Source organism: Entelurus aequoreus, linkage group LG02 (genome assembly GCF_033978785.1).
Source record: "Entelurus aequoreus isolate RoL-2023_Sb linkage group LG02, RoL_Eaeq_v1.1, whole genome shotgun sequence".
NCBI classification, from domain to species: domain Eukaryota; kingdom Metazoa; phylum Chordata; class Actinopteri; order Syngnathiformes; family Syngnathidae; genus Entelurus; species Entelurus aequoreus.
The window spans coordinates 74536074-74558048 of record NC_084732.1 but is presented as its reverse complement, the minus strand read 5'-3'; the positions used below and the strand labels follow the sequence as shown (position 1 = coordinate 74558048).

At 39.7% G+C, this 21975-nt stretch overlaps 1 protein-coding gene and 1 long non-coding RNA gene across 4 annotated transcripts in view; one reads left to right on the top strand and one right to left on the bottom strand.

The window, feature by feature from the left end:
• Positions 1–21975, bottom strand: part of gramd2aa (GRAM domain containing 2Aa) — an 84102-nt gene that overhangs the window by 26571 nt on the left and 35556 nt on the right. For all 3 annotated transcript variants that reach the window (XM_062032247.1, XM_062032263.1, XM_062032255.1), the window contains exon 3: positions 7630–7687. In XM_062032247.1, the coding sequence (XP_061888231.1) occupies positions 7630–7687 (58 nt within the window). The remainder of the gene's footprint in view (positions 1–7629; positions 7688–21975) is intronic.
• Positions 1–21975, top strand: part of LOC133639160 (uncharacterized) — a 60966-nt gene that overhangs the window by 30628 nt on the left and 8363 nt on the right. Inside the window, exon 4 of the long non-coding RNA XR_009823748.1 lies at positions 10576–10667. This is a non-coding gene — a long non-coding RNA (uncharacterized LOC133639160). The remainder of the gene's footprint in view (positions 1–10575; positions 10668–21975) is intronic.

Below are 21975 nucleotides of genomic sequence, written 5' to 3'. Positions count from 1 at the left end.
ATACTACCACCACTATGCTTGACGGTAGGAATGGTGTTCCTGGGATTAAAGGCCTCACCTTTTCTCCTCCAAACATATTGCTGGGTATTGTGGCCAAACAGCTCAATTTTTGTTTCATCTGACATCACATCATCTACACCAAAGCTTGTGAATTTGGGCTTATTTCATTCATTACACATGAAGTTAAAGGGGGATACAAATTATATCAGCATATTTACACTTTTTGTTTCATCCGGCATCTGGATATGGACAAAGATAAGACCTCCTGGAGGAAAGTTATGTGGTCAGATAAAACAAAAATGTAGCTGTCTGGCCACAATACCCAGCAATATGTTTGGAGGAGAAAAGGTGAGGCCTTTAATCCCAGGAACACCGAACCTACCGTTAAGCATGGTGGTGGTAGTATTATGCTATGGGCCTGTTTTGCTGCCAGTAGAACTGGTGCTTTACAGAGAGTAAATGGGACAGTGAAAAAGGAGGATTACCTCCAAATTCTTCAGGACAACCTAAAATCATCAGCCCGGAGTTTGGGTCTTGGGCGCAGTTGGGTGTTCCAACAGGACAATGACCCCAAACACACGTCAAAAGTGGTAAAGGAATGGCTAAATCAGGCTAGAATTAAGGTTTTTCGAATGGCTTTCCCAAAGTCCTGACTTAAACATGTGGACAATGCTGACGAAACAAGTCCATGTAAAAAATACAACGAATTTAGCTGAACTGCACCAATTTTGTCAAGAGGAGTGGTCAAAAATTCAACCAGAAGTTTGCCAGAAGCTTGTGGATGGCTACCAAAAGCGCCTTATTGCAGCGAAACTTGCCAAGGGACATGTAAGCAAAATATTAACATTGCTGTATCTATACTTTTGACCCAGCAGATTTGGTCACATTTTCAGTAGACCCATAATAAATTCATAAAAGAACCAAACTTCATGAATGTTTTTTGTGACCAACAAGTATGTGCTCCAATCACTCGATCACAAAAAAATAAGAGTTGTAGAAATTATTGGAAACTCAAGACAGCCATGACATTATGTTCTTTACAAGTGTATGTTAAACTTTTGACCACGACTGTATATATATATTAATATATATATATATATATATATATATATATATATATATATATATATATATATATATATATATATATATATATTGCTGGGATAGTAGGCTCCCGCGACCCCCAAGGGAATAAGCAGTAGGAAAAATGGCGGCGCATGGCGATGGCGATGCTGCGGCTTTGCTAACGCTCTTGGGAGTGTAGAGCGATTTGGCAAAAAACACCCGTCATTTCTGTCAATTTCATGGCTGGCTCAAAGCGTGAACACTCTGTGATCACATATGACCGACAGACAATTCTGGATGTGGATGGATCGGGTCGTTATAGACTGAAAGATGCATGTACGGTGGACCTCCTCGCTAGCATGGGAGTACTTCGTGGGCTACATCGAGCGGCCTTTGTAGCAGCGGAGTCAAGTGCTAGCGGTGACCGCCAATGGAGACGACGTAAGCGGTGCGAGCGGAAGCAGAAGCGGGGATGCCGAGCTGGGCTAACAACAAAGAGAAAAGCTAACCAAAGAAGCGTGGAGTCTCCGGGTAAGAAGCCATTTAAACTAGAACTAGCCGGCGTCAGGCTGGATAATCCCTGCACATATAACAATTCTCTTAGAATAAAACACAACTCACATAATGTTTTTTCTTTTGTGTCAGAGGCAGACATACATTGTACTGAGGTAGCTAACTATGATGCGTTCAGTTTATCGCAATATCAAGCAAACAATCTGAATATCCCCGTCGTATCAATTCCTAGATATGGTCGAAACTATTTAAAGTGCACTACGCATAATAAACGCAACATTATTAATATTGCTACTTCGGATAATTTCAACAAACAATCCTCAAAACAGCCCACTACCTATAATATGGGCTTTTTAAACATAAGATCATTATCTTCCAAAACGTTGTTAGTTAATGAAGTCATTAGAGACAACAAACTTGACGTCGTTGGTCTCGCCGAGACCTGGCTCAAACCAGACGATTTTTTTGCGCTAAATGAGGCATCTCCTACTAACTATACCAATACACATGTTGCCCGACCTCTTAAAAGGGGAGGGGATGTCGCACTAATATACAATGAAAACTATAATCTTACACCTAACCTAAATAATAAATATAACTTGTTTGAGGTGCTCACTTTGAGGTTTGTCACACCGCTGCCTCTCCACCTGGCTGTTATCTACCGCCCCCCTGGGCCCTATTCGGACTTCATCAGTGAATTCTCAGAGTTTGTTGCTGATCTAGTGACGCACGCCGACAATATAATCATAATGGGGGACTTTAATATCCATATGAATACCCCATCGTACCCTCCATGCGTGGCGCTCCAGACTATAATTGATAGCTGTGGTCTTACACAAATAATAAATGAACCCACGCATCGCAACGGTAATACGATAGATCTAGTGCTTGTCAGGGGTGTCACCACCTCTAAAGTTACGAAACTCCCGTACACTAAAGTAATGTCCGATCATTACCTTATAAAATTTGAAGTTCTGACTCATTGCCAACAAACTAATAATAATAATAATAATAACTACTATAGCAGCCGCAACATTAATGCTACCACAACGACGACTCTTACTGACCTACTGCCTTCGGTAATGGCACCATTCCCAAATTATGTGGGCTCTATTGATAACCTCACTAATGACTTTAATGACGCCCTGCGCGACACCATTGATAGTGTAGCACCGCTAAAGCTAAAAAGGGCCCCTAAAAGGCGTACCCCATGGTTTACAGAAGAAACTAAAGCCCAGAAATTATCATGTAGAAAGCTGGAACGCAAATGGCGTGCGACTAAACTTGAGGTTTTCCATCAAGCATGGTGTGACAGTTTAATAACTTATAAACGCATGCTTACCTCAGCTAAAGCTAAATATTACTCAAATCTCATCCACCTCAACAAAAATGATCCTAAATTTCTGTTTAGTACAGTAGCATCGCTAACCCAACAAGGGACTCCTCCCAGTAGCTCCACCCACTCAGCAGATGACTTTATGAATTTCTTTAATAAGAAAATTGAAGTCATTAGAAAAGAGATTAAAGACAATGCATCTCAGCTACAACTGGGTTCTATTAACACAAATACGACTGTATATACGACGGATACCGCCCTCCAAAATAGTTTGTCTCTCTTTGATGAAATAACATTGGAGGAATTGTCAAAATGTGTAAATGGGACAAAACAAACAACATGTTTACTTGACCCAATTCCTGGGAAACTTATCAAGGAGCTTTTTGTATTATTAGGTCCATCGGTGTTAAATATTATAAACTTATAAACTCTGGCACTGTTCCTCTAGCATTCAAAAAAGCGGTTATTCATCCTCTACTCAAAAGACCTAACCTCGATCCTGATCTCCTGGTAAACTACCGGCCGGTGTCCCACCTTCCGTTTATCTCGAAAATCCTTGAAAAAATTGTAGCACAGCAGCTAAATGAACACTTAGCGTCTAACAATCTCTGTGAACCTTTTCAATCCGGTTTCAGGGCAAATCACTCTACGGAGACAGCCCTCGCAAAAATGACTAATGATCTATTGCTAACGATGGATTCTGATGCTTCATCTATGTTGCTGCTTCTTGATCTTAGCGCCGCTTTCGATACTGTTGATCATAATATTTTATTAGAGCGTATCAAAACGCGTATTGGGATGACAGACTTAGCCTTGTCTTGGTTTAAAGGCCTACTGAAACCCACTACTACCGACCACGCAGTCTGATAGTTTATATATCAATGATGAAATCTTAACATTATAACACATGCCAATACGGCCGGGTTAACTTATAAAGTGACATTTTAAATTTGCCGCTAAACTTCCGGTTCGAAACGCCTCTGAGGATGACGTATGCGTGTGACGTAGCCCGACGAACACGGGTATGCCTTCCACATTGAAGCCGATACGAAAAAGCTCTGTTTTCATTTCATAATTCCACAGTATTCTGGACATCTGTGTTCGTGAATCTGTTTCAATCATGTTCATTGCATTATGGAGAAGGAAGCCGAGCAAGCAAAGAAGAAAGTTGTCGGTGCGAAATGGACGTATTTTTCGAACGTAGTCAGCCACAACAGTACACAGCCGGCGCTTCTTTGTTTACATTCCCGAAAGATGCAGTCAAGATGGAAGAACTCGGATAACAGAGACTCTAACCAGGAGGACTTTTGATTTGGATACACAGACGCCTGTAGAGAACTGGGACAACACAGACTCTTACCAGGATTACTTTGATTTGGATGACAAAGACGCAGACGTGCTACTGTGAGTATGCAGCTTTGGCTTTTTTTTGCGTATGTACGTAACTTTTTTTAAATATATAAGCTTTATGAACCTTGGGTTAGGTGAACGGTCTTTTGGGCTGAGTGATTGTGTGTGTTGATCATGTGTTTGAATTGTATTGGCGTGTTCTATGGAGCTAGGAGCTAGCAGAGGAGCTAGGAGCTAGCATAACACGTACCGTACCGTACGTGCGCGTCACGTACGTAACTTTTTTAAAATATATAAGCTTTATGAACCTTGGGTTAGGTGAACGGTCTTTTGGGCTGAGTGATTGTGTGTGTTGATCGGGTGTTTGAATTGTATTGGCGTGTTCTATGGAGCTAGGAGCTAGCAGAGGAGCTAGGAGCTAGCATAACAAACACGCAGGTGTTATTATGCAGGATTAATTTGTGGCATATTAAATATAAGCCTGGTTGTGTTGTGGCTAATAGAGTATATATATGTCTTGTGTTTATTTACTGTTGTAGTCATTCCCAGCTGAATATCAGGTACCGTGAGTATGCAGCCTTGGCTGCTAAACATTCGATAACTTGACCGTATGTGCGCGTCACGTACGTAACTTTTAAAAAATATATAAGCTTTATGAACCTTGGGTTAGGTAAACGGTCTTTTGGGCTGAGTGATTGTGTGTGTTGATCAGGTGTTTGAATTGTATTGGCGTGTTCTATGGAGCTAGGAGCTAGCAGAGGAGCTAGGAGCTAGCATAACAAACACGCAGGTGTTTTTATGCAGGATTAATTTGTGGCATATTAAATATAAGCCTGGTTGTGTTGTGGCTAATAGAGTATATATATGTCTTGTGTTTATTTACTGTTGTAGTCATTCCCAGCTGAATATCAGGTCACCCCCGGCTCTCACAGCATCTTCCCTATCTGAATAGCTTCAACTCCCCACTAGTCCTTCACTTGCACTTTACTCATCCACAAATCTTTCATCCTCGCTCAAATTAATGGGGAAATTGTCGCTTTCTCGGTCCGAATCTCTCTCACTTCATGCGGCCATCATTGTAAACAATAGGGAACTTTGCGTATATGTTCAACTGACTACGTCACGCTACTTCCGGTAGGTGCAAGCCTTTTTTTTATCAGATACCAAAAGTTGCAATCTTTATCGTCGTTGTTCTATACTAAATCCTTTCAGCAAAAATATGGCAATATCGCGAAATGATCAAGTATGACACATAGAATAGATCTGCTATCCCCGTTTAAATAAAAAAAAATCATTTCAGTAGGCCTTTAACGCTTATCTTACTGACAGGACGCAGTGTGTCTCCCATAACAATGTGACCTCGGACTATGTTAAGGTAACGTGCGGAGTTCCCCAGGGTTCGGTTCTTGGCCCTGCACTCTTTAGTATTTACATGCTGCCGCTAGGTGACATCATACGCAAATACGGTGTTAGCTTTCACTGTTATGCTGATGACACCCAACTCTACATGCCCCTAAAGCTGACCAACACGCCGGATTGTAGTCAGCTGGAGGCGTGTCTTAATGAAATTAAACAATGGATGTCCGCTAACTTTTTGCAACTCAACGCTAAGAAAACGGAAATGCTGATTATCGGTCCTGCTCAACACCGACATCTATTTAATAATACCACCTTAACATTTGACAACCAAACAATTAAACAAGGCGACTCGGTAAATAATCTAGGTATTATCTTCGACCCAACTCTCTCGTTTGAGTCACACATTAAGAGTGTTACTAAAACGGCCTTCTTTCATCTCCGCAATATCGCTAAAATTCGTTCCATTTTGTCCACAAGCGATGCTGAGATCATTATCCATGCGTTCGTTACATCTCGTCTCGATTACTGTAACGTTTTGTTTTCGGGCCTCCCTATGTCTATCATTAAAAGATTACAGATGGTACAAAATGCGGCTGCTAGACTTTTGACAAAAACAAGAAAGTTTGATCATATTACGCCTATACTGGCTCACTTGCACTGGCTTCCTGTGCACCTAAGATGCGACTTTAAGGTTTTACTACTTACGTATAAAATACTACACGGTCAAGCTCCTGCCTATCTTGACGATTGTATTGTACCATATGTCCCGGCAAGAAATCTGCGTTCAAAGAACTCCGGCTTATTAGTGATTCCCAGAGCCCAAAAAAAGTCTGCGGGCTATAGAGCGTTTTCTATTCGGGATCCAATACTATGGAATGCCCTCCCGGTAAAAGTTAGAGATGCTACCTCAGTAGAAGCATTTAAGTCTCATTAAAACTAATTTGTATACTCTAGCCTTTAAATAGACTCCCTTTTTAGACCAGTTGATCTGCCGTTTCTTTTCTTTTCTACTCTGCTCCCAACCCGGGGTGGACCGCTAGCCTGTCCATCAGATGGGGACATCTCTACGCTGCTGACCCGTCTCCACTCGGGATGGTTCCTGCTGGCCCCACTATGGACTGGACTTTCGCTGATGTGTTGGACTTTCACAATATTATGTCAGACCCACTCGAAATCCATTGCTTTCGGTCCCCCCTAGAGGGGGGGGGGGGGGGGGGGGGTTACCCACATATGCGGTCCTCTCCAAGGTTTCTCATAGTCATTCACATCGACGTCCCACTGGGGTGAGTTTTCCTTGCCCGTATGTGGGCTCTGTACCGAGGATGTCGTTGTGGCTTGTACAGCCCTTTGAGACACTTGTGATTTAGGGCTATATAAATAAACATTGATTGATTGATTGATAGGAAATGGATGGATGGATGGATGGATGGATATATATATATACATATATATATATATATATATATATATATATATATATATATATATATATATATATATATATATATACATATATATATATATATTCTAAAAGCGAAGATGTCACTTTATCGATGGGAAAATGCATTTTTAGACCATATGATTTGCTTGAGCGGCTATGAGACACAGAGAGTAACAAGCAGTAGAAAATGGATTAGAAAGGACAGATTTAAAAAAATAATAATTAAATAAATAAAAACAATGTTTTTTTATTTAATTTTTTATTTTTATTTGGGACTTCCCGCCCTCGCATTTTGGAAGCTGGCGGACCGGATCCGTTTGTGGACCCCTGTACTAGTGTATATCTACAGTATAAAGAAAGTCAATCAGGCACACATACGATGAAAATATGAAAAGTAATCATGGTGACTCGCTTTGCTGTGCTTGTATTGATATTTGTGGAGCTGTTTGTTTTGTGTTTGAGTATTACCAAGGCTGTGCAAAAGGGGGGAATACAGCAAGTTCTAATTAAGGGAGGAACACACACACACACACAGAGAAAACACAAACAAGGGGATGAAACTCACCGAGCCACGGTAACATTTTTTCACATCCTCATAAGACAGCTCTTCAATCAGCTGAAACCTGGCAAGGAATAACAAAAGGCCGACTTATTATTGGATTTCCTGCAGCGGCGAAACTCATCACAAAATCAACAGATAGACTGTACGTGAATATGGTTATTTGTGGTCTATTAGAGTGCTATCTTGGCAGCCTGGCAAATAGTGCGGTTAGCCCTTGTTTACATGTGTGTCTGTGTGTGTGTAACGTGAGCGTTGCATTGTGGGCATGCCTCCACACGACAAGCTAATCATTAGTGTGTGCAGGCTGCAGGTGCAAGCTGTCACACAAATCCGAGACAGATATTAAGCTTGTGCACACAAACCGTGGCAACAACGGTAGATCACCCGTCGTGTTGATTTTTATTGTCACAAAACATGAACATGCATACACATCATAGAACCCTTTTAGCCTCAGGGGGGGGAGTGTTGAAACAGTGCGACAGATGTCACAGCGGGATACCTCCATCCACTGCACATGCAATACTCTATAATCAGCCTTTGAAGGGAAATGTTAACAAGAGGAAGTTGAACAAGCAAAAAAAAATTGCAGGTGAAAAAAAAAGACTAAAATGGAAAATGACTTCCTTTTTTGTTTTGCTGAATCTGTCATTGAGGTGACGCAGCGTAAAACACTCGATGGTAGCGCGGTGTTTATGGATCCAGCCCCTCTGCGGGGAGATATAGAGTGTGACCGCTCACCGAGTGCAAGGGAAAGTCCATTAAATAATGAATGTTTATTCTTTATTGCTCCCTTTGTTGGACACTGCCTTGCAGACGCCTTTACTTATGAGGATTTAGTGGAGTTTACAACCATGAGCAACAAAAAAAAACAAGGAAAAATACTTCAAATTAAGATTTTTTTTTAATTAATGGGGTATTATTAGATGTACAAAACCGCAAACCAGTGACGTTGGCATGTTGTGTAAATCGTAAATAAAAACAGAATACTATGATTTGCAAATCCTTTTCAACTTATATTCAATTGAATAGACTGCAAGGACAAGATTTTTAATGTTCGAACTGAGAAACGTAATTTTTTTTTGCAAATAATCTTTAAATTAGAATTTAATGGCAGCAACACATTGCAAAAAAGTTGGCGCGGGTATTTTTACCACTGTGTTACATGGCCTTTCCTTTTAACAACACTCAGTAAACGTTTGGGAACTGAGGAGACCAATTTTGGAAGCTTTTCAGGTGGAATTATTTCCCATTGTTGCTTGATGTACAGCTTAAGTTGTTCAACAGTCCGGGGTAAATAAATGATAATAAATGATAAATGGGTTATACATGTATAGCGCTTTTCTACCTTCAAGGTACTCAAAGCGCTTTGACAGTATTTCCACATTCACCCATTCACACACTGATGGAGGGAGCTGCCATGCAAGGCGCTACCAGCACCCATCAGGAGCAAGGGGGAAGTGTCTTGCCCAAGGACACAACGGACGTGACTAGAATGGTAGAAGGTGGGAATTGAACCCCAGTAACCAGCAACCCTCCGATTGCTGGCACGGCCACTCTACCAACTTCACCACGCCGTCTCGTTTGTGGTATTTTAGGCTTCATATTGCACCACACAATTTCAATGGGAGACAGGTCTGGACTTCAGGCAGGCCAGTCTAGTACCCGCACTCTTGGCTTGGCATTGTCTTGCTGAAATAAGCAGGGGCGTCCATGATAACGTTGCTTGGATGGCAACATATGTTGCTCCAAAACCTGCATTAATGGTGCCTTCACAGATGTGTAAGTTACCCATGCCTTGCGCACTAATACACCCCCATACCATCACAGATGCTGGCTTTTGAACTTTGCGCCTATAACAATCCGGATGGTTCTTTTCCTCTTTGTTCCGGAGGACACGACGTCCACAGTTTCCAAACACAATTTGAAATGTGGACTCTCGGACCACAGAACACTTTTCCACTCTGCATCAGTCCATCTTAGATGAGCTCGGGCCCAGCGAAGATTGCGGCGTTTCTGGGTGTTGTTGATAAATGGCTTTCGCTTTGCATAGTAGAGTTTTAACTTGCACTTACAGATGTAGCGACCAACTGTAGTTACTGACAGTGGTTTTCTGAAGTGTTCCTGAGCCCATGTGGTGATATCCTTTACACACTGATGTCGCCTTTTGATGCGGTACCGCCTGAGGGATCGAAGATCACGAGCATTCAATGTTGGTTTTCAGCTTTGCTACTTACGTGCAGTGATTTCTCCAGATTCTCTGAACCTTTTGATGATATTACAGACCGTAGATGGTGAAATCCCTAAATTCCTTGCAATAGCTGGTTGAGAAATGTTGTTCTTAAACGGTTTTACAATTTTCTCAGGCATTTGTTCACAAAGTGGTGACCCTCGCCCCATCCTTGTTCACATTTCATGGAAGCTGCTTTTATACCCAATCATGGCACCCACCTGTCCCCAATTAGCCTGTTCACCTGTGGGATGTTCCAAATAAGTGTTTGATGAGCATTCCTCAACTTTCTCAGTCTTTTTTTGCCACTCGTGCCAGCTTTTTTGAAACATGTTGCAAGGCATCAAATTCCAAATGACCTAATATTTGCAAAAAATAACGTTTTCCATTTCGAACGTTAAGCATCTTGTATTTGCAGTCTATTCAATTGAATATAGGTTGAAAAGGATTTGCAAATCATTGTATTCTGTTTTTATTTACTATTTACACAACGTGCCAACTTCACTGGTTTTGGGTTTTGTAATTACTGAAAAGTTCAATCCCTCCTATAGGACATACTGGCCAGGTGAAATGCAGTCAAAAAATACAAAATGGTGCTATAGAGCAAACACAAATCCCCCTATAAGCTTTGTCCCTGCGAGGCTGTTTGATGATTCAGCATGATACCACAACAGCACATTAGTATTCTCCTTGAACCGTGCCCCTTTTTGTATTCACGACAGTGCCTTGAAGTTCAGCCCTGCCTGTCCGTCACCTTCTCTCCCACGGGTAAAAAAGATGAGTGCGACCCCTGACCCCGAGCCACAGTTTTTTGGTGAGTTCCCCTCTGTTCTATTGCTAGGTCAGAGTGGAGAATATGTCAGTGCAGGTGCAAAATAATATCCATAAGAAAGCCAGCTTTCCCCAGTTTATTGTTTGGAAGTTAAAAGGTACAAGAAAATATTTTTCGGCTTTAGGTCTGATGATGTATCTCTTCCTACATGTTTGCTCAAATAAACTGTCTCTCAGGAGGATATAGGAAGTGTTTAAAAATAAGCCGGTAATGGAGCCCTCCTTGAGTCACTTCCTTTAAGGGATGATGAAGTGTCTGAGACTAAAGTGTCAAAGAGCACCATGATGACCAGGCAGCTGTTTAAAACATGACAGTACAGCTGTGACAGCACTGCCAGCTGGACATCACCCCCCCCTGTGAAGATCTCAAATAACAAGTGCGAAATAGCGTGTGAAAAGTATAAAACTGTGTACTATTAGTGGGATCGACCAAGACTATGTTTGCAATTGATAACAAAAGTGTTGCAGACCGCCCTATTTACTACCAGCTGTCACCATGGAGACACTCATTTACCGCACATCTGTGTGCTCCAAGCTGTAGCCTTTTGCTATGTTGTGGAAAATGCTGCACACAACTATATTTTGTACCATCTTTTCGAGTTTATATAGGGAAGCACGATCGAGCCAACATATATTCTATTTCTGGGATATACAGTATGTGGGTGCGCTCTGGGAGGCATCAGGTTTGTGATGGTGCGTCAGCGAATGCATGTTGCAAGCAGGTTTTTTTTCATTGGGATGTACCATTGCATAGGCCAGGGGTCGGCAACCCGCGGCTCTAGAGCCGCATGCGGCTCTTTAGCGCCGCCCTAGTGGCTCTCTGGAGCTTTTTCAAAAATGGAAAAAGATGAGGGGAAAAAAATATATTTTTTGTTTTAGTATGGTTTCTGTAGGAGGACAAACATGACACAAACCTCCCTAATTGTTATAAAGCACACTGTTTATATTAAACATGCTTCACTGATTCTAATATTTGGCGAGCGCCGTTTTGTCCTACTAATTTTGGCGGTCCTTGAACTCACCGCAGTTTGTTTACATAACTTTCTCCGACTTTCTAGGACGTGTTTTATGCCACTTCTTTTTCTGTCTCATTTTGTCCGCCAAACTTTTAAGGTTGTGCATGAATGCACCAAGGTGAGTTTTGTTGATGTTATTGACTTAATGTGTGGAGTGCTAATCAGACATATTTGGTCACTGCAAGCTAATCGATGCTAACATGCTATTTAGGCTAGCTATATGTACATATTGCATCATTAGGCCTCATTTGTAGGTATATTTGAGCTCATTTAGTTTCCTTTAAGTCCTCTTAATTCAATTTATATCTCATGACACACTATCTGTATGTAATATGGCTTTTAATTTTTTGCGGCTCCAGACAGATTTGTTTTTGAATTTTTGGTCGAATATGGCTCTTTCAACATTTTGGGTTGCCGACCCCTGGCATAGGCGTTCCTAAACTACGCCCCGTGGGCCAGCTTACGGCCCGCCAGCATCCACGACACATCCCGAGTTAAAACAAAGAAGAAAAAAAAATTATTTGAAAAAAAATATATAGACACACACACACACATTATATGTATATATATTAGGGCTTCAACTAACGATTAATTTGATAGTCGATTAATCTGTCGATTATTTTGTCGATTAATTGATTAATAATCGGATAAAAGAGTCAAACTACATTTCTATCCTTTCCAGTATTTTATTGGAGAGAAAAAAACAGCATACTGGCACCATACTTATTTTGATTATTGTTTCTCAGCTGTTTGTACATGTTGCAGTTTATAAATAAAGGTTTATTAATTTTTTTTTACATATATACATATATATATATATATATATATATATATATATATATATATATATATATATACATACATACATACATACATACATACATACATACATATATATATATATATATATATATATATATATATATATATATATATATATATATATATATATATATATATATATATATATATATATATATATATATATATATGTATATATACAGATATACTTTAAAAAAGAGAAATGTGGGATACTTCTCGTGTTGCCTTATTTGTATTTGACTTTAACAAATGTTTGTATATATTTAGCGGACTGGAGCAGGAAAGAAGAAGGGAAAAAAAAAAGACAGAAGCGGAAATATTGGGGACAAGAACGAGATAAAACAACAACAAAGAAAAAAATATGTATATATGTGTTGGAGACCGCCCTATTTACTACCAGCTGTCACCATGGAGACACTCATTTACCGCACATCTGTGTGCTCTAAGCTGTAGTCTTTTGCTATTTTGTGGAAAATGCAGCACACAACTATATTTTGTACCATATTTTCGAGTGTATATAGAGAAGCACGATCGAGACAACATATATTCTATTTCCGGGATATATGTGCAGCTTTGTAGCTTACCAAAGTCGTAATAAAACATTTTGACAGATTTTTGAGCGCCGTGTGTAGTGTCCTATATTCTCAATGAAACATCAAAGTTTTGGTGTTGCTTGCTTACGGGTACTTGCTGGCGTCATTTATTGACCAGGCACACGTATCGCTTATGTGTGCCGCCATTTTGGCGGACCTTTTCAGAGGCGGTATAGTACCGAATATGATTCATTATTATCGCGGTACTATACTAATACCGGTATACCGTACAACCCTAGTAGGAAATAATAATAAAAATACAACATTGTACTATCCTACATACTGTGTGTACGCTTCTACTGCTTCAGAATACCGTATTTTTCGGACTATAAATCGCAGTTTTTTTCATAGTTTAGCCGGGGGTGCGACTTATACTCAGGAGCGACTTATGTGTGAAATTATTAACACATTACCGTAAAATACCAAATAATATTATTTAGCTCATTCACATAAGAGACTAGACGTATAAGATTTCATCGGATTTAGCGATTAGGAGTGACAGATTGTTTGGTAAACGTATAGCATGTTCTATATGTTATAGTTATTTGAATGACTCTTGTGAAGTGAAGAGAAGTGAATTATATTTATATAGCGCTTTTTCTCTAGTGACTCAAAGCGCTTTACATAGTGAAACCCAATATCTAAGTTACATTTAAACCAGTGTGGGTGGCATTGGGAGCAGGTGGGTAAAGTGTCTTGCCCAAGGACACAACGGCAGTGACTAGGATGGCGGAAGCGGGGATCGAACCTGCAACCCTCAAGTTGCTGGCACGGCCACTCTATCAACCGAACTATACCGCCCTCTTACCATAATATGTTACGTTAACATACCAGGCACATTCTCAGTTGGTTATTTATGCATCATATAACGTACACTTATTCAGCCTGTTGTTCACTATTCTTTTGTTTCGTTTCTTTTGACTATGACTCATCGGGTAACGCTGCATCTACATGTGCATAAATAAACAAACTCACAACTGCAAATTGTTTCTCATCGTTCACTCGAAAGAGACGTTCAAAAGGATAGATTTGTTCGCATACGTCACATCACCAATTGGCTCTTCTTTGGCTCCCTGACTTCCTTTCTAGAGAGTTCTGTGTAAGTTACGTATAGTTGTCATCATGCTCAGCCACTGACCAATCAATTAAAACACAACCTCATACCTTGCACAATGGCACTCGGTGGAGGTAATAATTTGGTCCAGAGCGCTCTGTGAAACCGCACTAACAATTACTTACGTCTTGTGGTTTATTCTTGTCTAGTAACTCGTCACCCTGCACCCTCGCCTGCATAATCACGTTTTCATGTTGTGACCAAAGTACGCATGCACGCTGCTCTAGTTGCCTCCTCCTGCTGCTGCCTATAAATAGTCTCCACAGTAGCTGTGCACTCCAAGGTGGGGAAGAGCGAGTGATTATTAAAAACACAGGCGGCACTGTGGGAACCGACCGTGCGGCTCGCCGCTCTCACCTTCCATCTGTTTCGCTCTTGAACATGGTCTTAATCAATACTGCTGGTGCAAAACAACAACTGCACTACTCTGAAGGGACCTGCATTTTGACCAGATTTAAGATGTTGAAGATGTCCTTTATTCCGGACTTAATGGGCTAGACCAGGGGTGTCCAAACTACGGCCCGTGAGACATTATGAGTTCACCAAAGCATCGCAGGCAGTTTTAAATGCTACATATTTTGCTGCCATCTTGTGGACAATGTGAGTAAATCAGATCAATGACCCTCAAAAATACTTGAATCTGATAGCACATCATTTATTTATATGGGACAATCCAAACAACCTTTCCTAGTCATGGACAAAGTTTAACACACATAGTCACACATAACACAACTTGCTCACTGAACATTATGGTTATTTTGAAAAACGTCAAAACACCATAAAACATTTCAGAATTACACCCATTTAAATCCATTTGAGTGCATGATGGGAAAACTGTCAAAACACTCTCTCCACACGAAACTCTTAATATCCAATTATATAACTTATATACAGTATTTGCTGCAATCTTGTGGACAATGTGAGTAAATCAGATCAATGACCCTCAAAATTACTTAAATCTAAATTATATGATACCATCCAAACAACCTTCCCTAGTCATGGTGCAAAAACTTGTTCACTGAACATTATGGTTATTATAACAAACGTTGAAACACCATAACATATGTCAAAATTACACCCAAAATTACATCCATTCCAGTGCATGATGGGAAAAATATCTAAACACTCTCTCCACACGTATCCATGTTTGGCATATTTTAGCTGCTTGATATTTCTCATTGATTATAACATTTTGAGAAGGCCGTCATGGAAGTAAACAAGGTAGGAGTCAAACTTTCACATACTCTTGATATCCAATTACAGTATATTACTTATATACAGTGTTAAGTGCCATGTTGTGGACGATGTGAGTAAAACAGATCAATGACCCTCAAAAGTACTTGAATCTGACAATACAGCATCTATTTATATGACACAATCCAAACAACCTTCCCTAGTCATGGTGCAAAAAAAATAAAAATGCAACTAACACAAAGTCTAACACACACAGTCACACATAACACAACTCGCTCACTGAACATTACGGTTATTATGAAAAACGTCGAAACACTTAGACTTAGACAAACTTTAATGATCCACACGGGAAATTGTTCCACACAGTAGCTCAGTTACAATGACGGAAAGTAGGACAATGCAGGTATAAATAGACTAAATATAGCGATATAAAATATAACATATATACGTAATATTTACATAATATATGTACAGTATATTATATATACTGATATATTATATTATGTCTATATCATATATACGAAATATAGCAATTACCATGTACGCACATGACGACAATATTACAGTATATGTGACAGCTGCAGCATAAAATACAGAGTAAATCCAGCAGAGAATAGAAAATAGACATTAAAAACAAAGAGAAATAGCTAACACCATAAAAAATGTCAAAATTACACCCATTTAAATCCATTCCAGTGCATGATGGGAAAATTGTCAGAACACTCTCTCCACACGTATCCATGTTTGGCACATCTTAGCTGCTTAATATTTCTGATTGATTGCAAAACTTTAAGAAGGTCGTCATGGAAGTAAACAAGGTAGGAGTCAAACTTTGACATACTCTTAATATCCAATTATATTACTTATACATCTACTATATCAATTACATATATGTCATAATAATATAACATGTAGAAGTGTTTGGACCCCAGCCAAATTATTTCAGCCCAATGCGGCCCCCATGTCACAAAGACGTTGTTGAATATGCCGTAAATCAATTAGCTGATGTGAAAGCTATAGAATTTTTTGCAGCGTGCAGCATGGGAGTGCACGGAGATGACAAGAACATCTGCCACAGAATGTTTCAAACCAAACCAAGCGGCGTGCACCCTTGAAAGCATCAAAGCGCTGTCATGCACACACTCAGTGCCTCAGGCTGTGCGGCTCAATACTCAACCTAATTACCAAACTCTAAGGCTCCTAAATTGAATCCTAAATTAGAAAGAGAACACTTCCCACTGGTGGCAGGTGTAGCTGTGGACTCCCACTCAGTCTATCAAAATAAGTGAAGGAGTTGAAATTAGCACGGAGAGAAGTGGAGAAGACTCACACTTTGCAGAAATTAAAGGGAGCAATACATTTAAATAAATACAGTTTATTCTACCAATCTAATGTGACTGATAAGATTGTTGCTGTACATGTAAGCATAAATAGTCATCTAATTCTAACCCATTCCAATTTGATGGAATAGATACTCAGTAAATTGTAGATAGCGCTTCACTTGGCATTAGGGCGGGGGTCAGCAACCTGCGGCTCTAGAGCTCTAGACCTCTTTCAGAGATGGATGAAAATGGAAAAAGATGAAGAAAAAAATATATTATGGTTTCTGTAGGAGAACAAACATGACACAAACCTTCCTAATTGTTAGAAACCCCACTGTTAATGTTATACATGCTTCACTGATGAGAGTATTTGGCAAGCACCGTTTTGTCCTACTAAATTCAGCGATCCTTGAACTCATCATAGCTTGTTTACATGTACAACTTTCTCCGATGCTGCCACAGAAAGACGTGTTTTATGCCACTCCTTCTTTGTCCAAACGTTTTATGTTGTGCGTGAACGCACAAAAGTGAGCTTTGTTGATTTTATTGATTTGCTGGAGTGCTTATCAGGCATATTTGGTCAATCCATGACTGCAAGCTAATCGATGCTAACCTGCTATTTAGGCTAGCTGTATGTACAGTACATATTGCATCATTATGCCTTGTTTGTAGGTATATTTGAGCTTATTTAATTTCCTTTACTTATGTCCTCTGTGTATTTCATTTATATTTGCATGTCTCATGACACATTATCTGTATGTAATATTGGCTGCATTTTTCATAGTTGTTTGTGTGCCATGTTGTTCCAGACCACAGCAAACATTACCCAGCTTGCAAAGATTGTAATAAATCCATTAGAAGAAGACAGCCTGCCGTTTTCCTTAAACTTGGACACACACATCTATACCTTTGGCCATTCTGACCTAGTAATTTCCAGAAGTTATCTCATCCTGTGAGAAGCATCCATTTTACTAATGATTTCCAATGTTGCAAAAATGTATAGAATAAAAATTTAAATATAACATTTCTGTCAACGAAGATTTGCGTCAGCTTTTGATAGTAGGCTAATATAGCTAATAAAGACACTTACATCATGTGTAGCCTTCATTATAACACTTATATAAGGCTTTTAATTTTTTGCGGCTCCAAACAGATTTTTTGGGGGGTATTTTGGTCCAATATGGCTCTTTCAACATTTTGGGTTGCTGACCCCTGGATTAGGGGATGTAACAAAATAAAACAATCCTATCATGTTTATTGTGACCAAAATTAACACGGTTAATATTATTATTGCAGTATTGTTGAATGTGCTCAAAATGTACTGATACACACACCGAAATCTTTTCACCAAGGGACAAGCGGTAGAAAATGGATGGATGGAATAGACACACTGTTAGAAAAGCCACTATTTTGCATGTTTTGTGTTTCTTATGCTTCACCAATAGTGTTTTAGTCTTAGTATTTTATCTGTTTTAATGACTAAGATGTTATGGTTATAACATTGGTTTGCACTGTAGCACTGTGACCATCTGTCACGTCACGTCTTGTTAATTGTCCTTATTTTCTGCATTTGTTCCTGGTCAGTGCTCTTATTTTGGTTCCATATCCTGTTTGTCTCCCTGAGCGCTCTTTCCCTCACCTGTTCCCTGATTGGTTTGAGCGCACCTGGTTTTCATTTCCAATCAGTGTTATAAATGCCTGCCTCGCCCTTTCGTCAAGGCTGGAGGATTGCTGTATTGTGTTCAATGTCACACACTGGCTGTGTTGCTTGCAGACTGTTTATGCTTTAGTGCACTCCCCTGCTGCACCTCTTTGTAAGAATGAAAAGACTCTTACCTGCGCGTCACCTGTATCTTGGGGTCACAACTATCGTAGCCATGCGAGTCCCTGACAGGAGCCTTTTAAGATTTACTTTGAAAAATGCGAAACACAATCTACTATTATTACTATTATTTTGGCAGACGTTTTACTCTGTTGAGCGGTCCTTAAACGCACCGTAAAAACACCTCTGTCGTGTCTTCTGAGTATAGAACTATCACCCTGTTCTAAGAGAGCACAGCTTGTAGGTTCAATGTGCACAATTGAATAGCTTAGTTGCTCAGACAGCAATGTGTTTTAAAGGTTTAGACTGGGGCGTGTTGTTTCTTAATTGGGAAATACGTTAATGTCTCTTGTTTTCACAGTGTTTCCCACACATTCATTTATTTGTGGCGGCCCGCCACGAAAGAATTAGGTCTGCCACAAATAAAAAAATAAAAAGAAATATATATATGTATTTTTTTTTGTGTCCTGTCCAGCTTCTCAGACAAATCATATAGTTGATGTAGATGCCCATATCAGCTGTTCAGATTTACTTTACAAAAGAGAAGTGTACTTCTCTTGTTGCCTTATTTGTATTTGACCACTACTGTTTTCTGTTTATTTGTTACTGACTGTGGCAGGACACCTCTGCCTCTGTTTCACTTTATGTTGCTGGTAAATAATATGGCTGTAGTAGTAGGCTAAAGTTAAATTATTTAGTATGCACTAATTAAAGGGGCAGAGCTTTAAGAGACATTTTAGCTTGTATATTTTATAAGATATATTTTTTGTAAGAACCACAATTAATAAATATATTTCAGTGAATAACTTATTGTTCAAATCTGTATATAAATATGTACATAAAGTGTTGTATTTATATTGTAAAATGGATGGATGGATGGACGTTTAAAACAAAACTGTTATTATTAATTAGTAAGTATAAATTTTTTTGAGCCTTTTTAGTAAATTGTAGTAAATTATGCAAATTACTCGATGATGCCATGGTGACCACGCCCATAGCCACGCCCCCACCGCCACAGGTATCTTGGCAGTTTATGGGAAACACTGTTTCATGTTAGAATTTAAAGGCCTACTGAAACCCACTACTACCGACCACGTAGTCTGATAGTTTATATATCAATGATGAAATCTTAACATTGAAACACATGCCAATACGGCCGGGTTAACTTATAAAGTGCAATTTTAAAATTCCCGCCACACTTCCGGTTGAAAAACTCCTTTGGATATGAAGTGGTTGTACCCCATCTGACCCGATATAAAAACCTCTTGTTTTCTTCGACAAAATTCCACAGTATTCTGGACATCTGTGTTGGTGAATCTTTTGCAATTTGTTTAATGAACAATGGAGGCTGCAAAGAAGAACGTTGTAGGTGGGATCGATCGGTGTATTAGCGGCTAAGTACAATACTTACAGCAACACAACAAGGACTACTTACTACGCCTAGCCGATGCTTGCCGCCAAACCCACGGATGAAGTCCTTCGTCGCGCCGTCGATCGCTGGAATGCAGGTGAGCACGGCTGTTGATGAGCAGATGAGGGCTGGCTGGCGTAGGTGGAGCGCTAATGTTTTTATCATAGTTCTGTGAGGTCCGGTTGCTAAGTTGCTAAATTAGCCTTAGCGTCGTTAGCAACAGCATTGTTAAGCCTTACCAGGCTGAGTATTTTTAACCGTGTAGTTACATGTACATGGTTTAATAGTATTGTTGATCTTCTGTCTATCCTTCCAGTCAGGGGTTTATTTCTTTTGTTTCTATCTTCATTTGAGAACGATGCTATCACGTTAGCTCAGTAGCTAAGTGTGTCACCGATGTATTGTCGTGGAGATAAAAGTCACTTTAAATGTCCATTTCGCGTGCTCGACTCTCATTTTTAAGAGGATATAGTATCCGAGGTGGTTTAAAATACAAATCCGTGATCCACAATAGAAAAAGGAGAGAGTGTGGAATCCAATGAGCCAGCTTGTACCTAAGTTACGGTCAGAGCGAAAAAAGATACGTCCATCACTGCCTCTCAAGTCCTTCACTGTAACGTTCCTCATCTACGAATCTTTCATCCTCGCTCAAATTAATGGGGTAATCGTCGCTTTGTCGCTCCGAATCTCTCGCTCCATTGTAAACAATGGGGAATTGTGAGGATAACTAGCTCCTGTGACGTCACGCTACTTCCGGTACAGGCAAGGCTTTTTTTATCAGCGAGCAAAAGTTGCAAACTTTATCGTCGATTTTCTCTACTAAATCCTTTCAGCAAAAATATGGCAATATCGCGAAATGATCAAGTATGACACATAGAATGGATCTGCTATTCCCGTTTAAATAAAAAAAATTCATTTCAGTAGGCCTTTAAACTAGCAAGCCGGCGCCAGTCAGTCTGTGAGTTTATCAAAGTGCAGTTATTAATCACGTTTTTTCAATAGTTTTAATTTAAAACGGTTATTTTAACTGTCAGGTGTTTTGCTGCGGTTATCATTACGACCATTTGTTACGTCCTTACTTGTCGTAATTAAAAATAAAAATAAAACAAATACATGAAATACATTTTTGTTGGAGTTTTTAGGTCTTCCATATGCTACTTTGTATTAGAAATGGCAACAGTGGGGGATGCATGTGCATATATGAGCCAGTCTGCCCCACAACAAGACGATAGAGGAAATTAAGGAGCCTTACGGACTACAGCGTCGGACCACAATGTTGGACTCGCTCAAAGGATCATCCGCTGATGTTACCAATGGCAAAAACGTTGAACCTGTGCTAAATTCCAAACACCTTGTTGGGAGGAAGTATGAAGGAAGGCAAGATTGTTTTATAAATATCTCTGCAATGCCTCCACGGTTTGATTTCACATTTTGTGGACTTATGTAGATCCCAAGAAAAGGTTTTGCATAATAGGGCTCCTTTAAGTAAAAATCAATAAATGTGGTAATTTCCTAATCAATACCTAGTTTGCTGCTGCTAAAATGGATGGAAATTGATAAAATATTTACGATTCTGATTCCATTTTTGATTAGGCTTAACAATTCAGTTTTATATTCTAAGAGAACAAACAGCTCGATAAGCATCAACCTAATTTAGTTGAGAAGTAACATGAGCGTACAAATCAAACAGTAAGGTCTTAGGGCTCCTTGAGGTGGTCCCCAGAAAGAAAAAAATGTTTTTGAAAATAAAACAATGGAATATTTTCTCATCCATCTATCCATTTGCTACCGGTTGTCCCTTTCCGGGTTACGAGGTGGCTGAAGCCTATCCCAGCTGCATTCAGGCGGAAGGCGGGGTACACCCTGGACAAGTCGTCACCTCATCGCAGGGCCAACACAGATAGACAGACAACATTCACACATGGAAATTAAAATTCCCCTTTTAAAAAGATATATGACTGAGCCCTCAGCCAGTGACAAACACAAGCAAACCGAGT